Genomic DNA, 6,669 nt, shown 5'->3' with positions numbered 1-6,669 from the left:
TTAAAAAAATGCATTAACATAAATTAAAAGGATATGCTATTTATAAATAAATCATTGGATACGTATTTACCGAGCCTGTAGTGAAAGTGGCACTGTAGTAGAAGTGGGGACATAAAAAGAAAAAGTGCCCTGTGCTCAAAAGAAAAATATTCGTGAAAAATACATAATTATACAAAGAACAGAAGACTGTATATTCTGGAGTCAGTAAGAAAAGCTAAGAGTGGGAGGAATCTATCAAATAAAACAAAAATCAATGAACGAAGGGAAAACTCCCGCCTAACACTGCCTGGAGCCCTCCTTGCTAACTCCCAGCTGACACCTCCCGGCTTTGGTCCACCCTTGTTGTCAGCCCAGGCTCAGCCAATCGAAGGTCGGCTCTGGTAGGCCTACGTGACACGCGTGCGCATCATCGGTTCGACGATCCTTTGCATCGATGCACTTGGAAGCAACTTCGTTGGCCTGGTCGTGACCAAAGTAGCTGCTACCCTCATTGCCTTCGCCGCAGCCATTTTGACGGTGCGAAGAGTCAGAATCTGGGACCGCTGGAGGCGGGTGGTGATTGGTACGGATGGTTTCCGCCCGCCTTAGCCCCTCCAAACTCGCCAATCTTGGGCCCAGACTTCTCGGTATTGCCCTGATTACGGAGATCCCCTGTCGTCCTATCACCGCCCCTTCCTCTTCCGCGCAGCCCGAGCCTCCTTTCGGAGCTGTTGCCAAACAGCCCTGATCCGTGTTAAAACATCTGCGTGGACCCCGGCGCTCTGAAGGCTGGCCGTCCCACCTCCCCGGGTCGGGTGGGTTTTCCGCCGGCACACGTGTGCCCGGGGACACTCGGAGCCGCGACCTCCTGGGGTCGGCGGGGGGAGTCTGGCCTCGGGGGTGAGGGGCAGCTCGGAGGTCATCCTGCCGAGGGGGAGGGACTCAGCACGCAATAGTGGACGTTCCGGAGCGGTCCCTCAGAGTTCTGTCTGTCACTAGCCTGTTTTGTTTTGTCCTTTCCCAGGAATACTTTGCGAAGGAGAAGATTTTGTGTCTTTCTTCTCCACTGGAAATGGCCAATGTGAGTAGTCTTAAAAGTCAGTTGAACTTGTTAGGAATCAGACGGATTTCATTATGAGGGCTTTGACGTCATGATGTTAGTGTATCAAAAATGTCAGGAGAAGCAAGGGGCTATGAAATTATGTTGTGATCCTTTTAAGGTAGTTTGAACACAAATATTCTTTTAATATGCATGTACTTATCTCTCCAATTTTATTTTTCTAGACAGAAAATTTTAAAACCCAATATTTTAAAGACATTATTCCAGTAAGTATTTAGAATTTATATAAAGCCCCTTTTTATTTCTGGTTAGCAAAACTGAAGGATTTGTAGCCGTTGCAATATAGGAAGTGGCCTTCCAGATTCTACAAAATGAAATCAAAAGGTATTCATTCACATCAGCATTGACTCTTAAGTACCCTGTGATTAATTATACACATCCAAGGATGAGGGTGTATTTCAGTGAGGGAGTGCTTGCCTAGTCTGTGAAAAAAGAAAAAGAAAAAAAGTTATACACATCCTACTTTATTTACCTTAGAGAATTCATATAATATGGACATAAGACATATGAAAACAGCTACAATAAAAGTAGTACATAATCTTTTTTTAAAACTTTGAAAAGGTACAATGCACATTCAGAGTTTTGTGCAGAAGGAAAAGTAGGGTTTGGAGACTACTGTGAAAAGCATTTGAGATTTGAAAACTGAATAAAATCTGATAATTAAGATATGGGTGGGAAGAACAGAAGTTGTTCAACGAACACTACTCATTGCTCCTTTCAAAAATTAAATCATTTCCACCTGCTGATCACTAGAAGGTAAGGTTGAATTCTGAGGTTGGGACCAAATAATAGGGAACCCTGAATGAAGCCATATTCCGTAAATTGTGGTGACCTAATCAGACCTGAATGTTAGAAAGATGGATGGGCAACAGCAGAGATATTATTCTTGCAATTAGTAAGTGCAAATGTGTGGCTACACAGTCAAATCATAAGAGTAGTCTAACAATTTGGGCTTAATTTTAACATGAATTTTTGCCTACCCATAATCTGTACAGAACGGAACGTTGTAAAAGGTGTATATGGTACTTTCAAAAGAGGGAAATTAATGTAAGTATAATATTAATATCTGACCTTTATTTTGGCTTACATGAATATAAATTAGTTCAGTAGGGCAAATAGTTTAGGTTATTTTTTAGAATGAAATTTATACTAAAAAATTTTAGTATTTAAATTGTTTAAAGTTTTTGTATTAATTTATATGCATTGTAAACTCTGAATGGATGTTAGTAATGAAATATGCATGTCTTTGACAGTTTAGTTAACATTCCAGTTGAGAGTTATATCAATGCTTCAGAGTCTAGCAAACTGATATTATAACTCTTTTTAAAATATACCTTTTGTGATGTTATGCTTTTTATCTAAAAAATTACAGATTTTATTAAAATTTCATATATGGTAGGATACTTGTTGAAGAAATACATACCTGCTTTTCATAAAAATACAGCAGTCCTGAATTCACGTAGCCCAATGGCATTAGTTAGCAACAAATTGCTATAGCTACCAGAAGGCTGCTTCTTTATATCAGAAAGGCATATTTCAAGTTTGTCTAGTTTCTGAAGCATGGACATTTTGACTCTTAATATGTATGCTAACTGATTTCCATTAAACTAAGAATTTTTAGTGATGGGTTTTTTACTATTAAAGGGCCAAATCATATATATTTTAAGTTTTGTGGGCCGTATACTCTTGGTTACAGCTACTTCACTCTGCCATTATGGTGCAAAAGCAGTTAGACACAATGAATAAGTGAATGGGTATGTATGTATTAAAATAAAACTTTGTTTACCAAAGCAATAGGCTGTACTTGTGAATAATTTGCCAACTCTTGCATTAATTCATTGTGACTCAAATATTTTTGCTAAAAGTGTATGCATAGAAGATATTTATATATTCACCCATTATATCTGATTTCAATGTCTAGGAAATGAATATAAGATCAGAAAATGTACCGCAAAGATTTATGCTAAAATGAAGGAAATTGGACATTGCCATCCAATCAAAAGAGACTGGCTTGGGCAGTAATTACCACTATTTATTTATTTACTTACTTATTTATATATTTTGGTACCTAGGTTTGAACCCAGGGGCACTTAACCAATGAGCACCTCCTCAGCCCTTTTTCATTTTTTATTTTGAGATGGGGCCTTGCTAAGTTGCTAGCTTTGAACTTGCAGTCCTTCTGCCTCAGCCTCCCAAGCCGTTGGGATTACAGGTGTGTGCTGCTGTGCCTGACAATTACCACAATTTATAAAATAAGAATACTATTAGAAAGGAAACAGATTTTGGTCCAAGGAGAGGTTTGGAAATTTCTGTATCTTAAGGATATAAGAATCTTACTTTTGCTACCTTTGTAGTGTTGTCTTTAAATGAAGTATCTTTTATGAGTTTCCTTTCTTTCATGACACAATTGAATTCTGGCCTTTATTGGAAAAGACATATACTTTTCTTTGAATTATTACTTGTTTTTTTTTTTTGTCTTAATATTTGTATTGTCAACCTAAAATGAATGGGATATACAAAGGCTTTCCAAAGAAAAATAGTTTATTTTATTTGGGAGTAAGAAAGTGATTGAAATCCAGAACACACATACCTTGACAGACAGTGGGAATACACAGAAAGACAAGGGTTTTTAAAAGTAAAATGAGGAAGGTTCCATAGTTATTTTCAAATAATTATCCTTGGTCACAAGGATCAGTAACAGAGGTACTAAGTCCAAGTTTGAATGGGTGGGCAGTTGTTGAGTAGACAATATTATAAAGTTTTTTATATACAGGCTATGGTAGCCTTGTGTCGATTGTGGTTTGGGCAATCTTTTGTGATGGTTTCTGTTATCAGGCATACATGCGTGAAGATGCCCTCCCCTCCCCAACCAGGGTTTTTCTGTCTTCATTTTATTAGAGTTCAACATAAATGACAGCTTTGATTCTGACAACTGACAGTATTTTATTTTTTAAATTATATATGTATTTTAATGCTTGTTTCATAGTAGGTTTCAACAGAAGTGGAATAAATTTTGGCTTTAAAAGATGTATTGCAGTATGAAAACTTGGCAGAAATTATAACATTTATATCTAGAATAAATAGTCCTATTTTTCCTGCCATCTTAGGTGCTCTGTAACAGAGCCAGACTGGTTTCCTATCTCCCGGGATTTTGCTCTTTAGTTAAAAGAGTTGTCAATCCAAAAGCCTTTTCAACTGCAGGATCGTCAGGTTCAGATGAATCTCATGTGGCCACTGCCCCTCCAGATATATGTAAGTAGATGTTATTTTTGCTTCACTTATAATCATATCAAAATATTTGAGTTGCATTTCCTCTAATATTTCTTCTTCTGATTTAGGAAGCTGTGTTTATTCCATTTAAAATAAGTCAGAGCTCTGGCTAAATATTTATTATCCAGAAAGATACAATATTAAAGAATGAATATAGATGCTCCTTATCTTATGGTGTGATTAAATCCCAGTTAACCCTGCAAAAATTGAAGACATGAGAGGTCAAAAATGCATTTAATATACCTTTTAGAATACAGAGTGTTGTAGGGTATGGGATATTTGCAGTGATCACGTGGGCTTAACTAGAAACTGTGTCTCACTGTCCAGCATTGAGAGAGATTATGGTAAAGCATGTTTCTAGGAAAAAGTTTGGTGCATATTCAGCAAAGGAAACAAATTAGAAATGTGAAGCGAGAACCTACAGAATGGCAGAAAATCTTTGCTAACTACTCTTCTGATAAAGGATTAATATGTTTAATATATAAAGAACTCAAAAAAGTAACACCAGAAAATCAAATATTTCAATAAATAAATGGGCAAATGAATTAAACAGATACTTGACAAAAGAAGAAATACAGATGACCACCAGATATGTGAAAAAATGTTCAATACCATTAGCAGTTAGGGAAATGCAAACCAAAACTACACTGAGATATCCTCTCACACCAGTCGGATTCTTTTAATATAGCTGACTTCTTGTAAAGTGTATATTCAATCAGTAATTTATGCTGTCTACAAAGTCTGCTGCTTCTATTTTGCACACCACTAAAATATTTTAATCATGTTGCTCTCATGATAAGCCATGATTAACTCTTATTACTCTCAGCTAGAGTTCCCAGACTGTAAGAGTTCAAGTTTTTTTGAAAAAAGTGTTCTGTTATTAAGTAAGTTTGAGGAAAATGCCATATACATGCCTTATTTGTGTTTTGAAAGTTTATAATGCACACTTAACCTATTGTGTGCTGAAAGTATTATTCATGGAATTCTTCTTTTCTTGAAACATGTGGTGAGTGTAATGTAATTTAAGTTCATTTGGGTCTTCAAAGCCTTCCATCCTGCATTGCTTTTCCTTTGTAACTTCATCTTTGACTATTACCCAGTTTATATTACTGGAAAACTTAACTGTGTGTGTATTACAAATGAAATATTTGTCATTCAGATTATATAAGCGGCTGGTATCCTGAAAAATTTTCCCCTAGATTAATAGAAAAAAATACAACCCAGTAGAAAAAACAAAAATAAAACAGGATAATCAAAACAGGCCTTTCTCAGAAGAGAAATCCTAAGTGATCAGTAAACATTAAAATATGCTCAAATCCTATTAATATAGAACATTTATTTTTTCTAAAGAGAATTTGACACTGGTAGACCTGATTGTTCTTTAAAACCAATCACATTCAAAACTTTATCTTAGGAACTAACCAGTCAATTACTAGTGGCTATCTACAGCCTTCTTACTTACAAGTAATTAGAAACCATACAAGTATCTGTTATTGCAGTATTTGTAGTCTGTATTAATTCAGGTAGCTGATAAACAGAATTATGTCACATAATGCTCAATTTTTTTGCCCCAGTCCATTAGTGTTTTGTGCCACTTAGTAATGGCAGCTGAATGCCCCTTCCTAAGGAAGACCATTTTTAAGTTTGGTGTCCTTCCTTTTAGGTCTTTTTCTCATTGTTTAAAAATAGGAATATAAGGAAGTCAAATAAATACTGTTATTAATGCTATCCTTTGACTTAGCTTTTCTTTTAAAGATATATGTCCTGGACATCATTCTGTGTTGGTACATGAAAGTTTACTTGTATTCTTTTTAATGACTATCAAATATCTCATGTATTAATTAGAGTACTTTATTGAATTTTTCCCCTAATAATGGAGTTGCCTGTGAGCCGTCAGCTAGTTACTTTAATTAGTATAAACCACATGAAACTAATTTATGTTCATACAAGAAAGCAGATTTCAGATATCTATTTGTAGGCAAAAAAATACAATAGTAAGAACATTCTTTCAGTATGCAAATGTTCTTGACTGCTAAGAAGGAAATTATGTGTTTTGTTTCTCCTCTTCAGGCTCTAGAACAGTGTGGCCTGATGAAACTATGGGACCATTTGGACCTCAGGATCAGAGATTCCAGCTTCCTGGGAACATAGGTTTTGATTGTCACCTCAATGGGACTGCATCACAGAAGAAAAACCAGGTTCATAAAACTTTGCCTGATGTTCTGGCAGAACCTTTATCAACTGAAAGACATGAATTTGTGATGGCACAGTATGTGAATGAATTTCAGGTAAATTGCTAA

General features: G+C 36.0%; 1 protein-coding gene across 10 annotated transcripts in view; it reads left to right on the top strand.

Annotated features, from left to right (window-relative positions):
• Window positions 1-471: 471 nt before the first annotated feature.
• Mmadhc (metabolism of cobalamin associated D) overlaps window positions 472-6,669 on the top strand; it is a 77,963-nt gene continuing 71,765 nt past the window's right edge. For 4 of the 10 annotated variants that reach the window (XM_048812250.1, XM_048812249.1, XM_048812248.1 and 1 more), the window contains exons 1-5: window positions 638-794; window positions 1,004-1,060; window positions 1,264-1,305; window positions 4,207-4,351; window positions 6,440-6,657. In XM_048812250.1, coding sequence (XP_048668207.1) covers window positions 1,052-1,060; window positions 1,264-1,305; window positions 4,207-4,351; window positions 6,440-6,657 — 414 coding nt within the window. In that variant the 5' untranslated portion in view covers window positions 638-794; window positions 1,004-1,051. The other 6 variants (XM_048812251.1, XM_048812245.1, XM_015479165.2 and 3 more) reach the window with 6 other exon arrangements.

Source organism: Marmota marmota, unplaced genomic scaffold (assembly GCF_001458135.2).
Source record: "Marmota marmota marmota unplaced genomic scaffold, marMar, whole genome shotgun sequence".
In the NCBI taxonomy this organism is placed as follows: Eukaryota; Metazoa; Chordata; class Mammalia; order Rodentia; family Sciuridae; genus Marmota; species Marmota marmota.
This window is presented reverse-complemented; position numbering and strand designations above follow the sequence as displayed.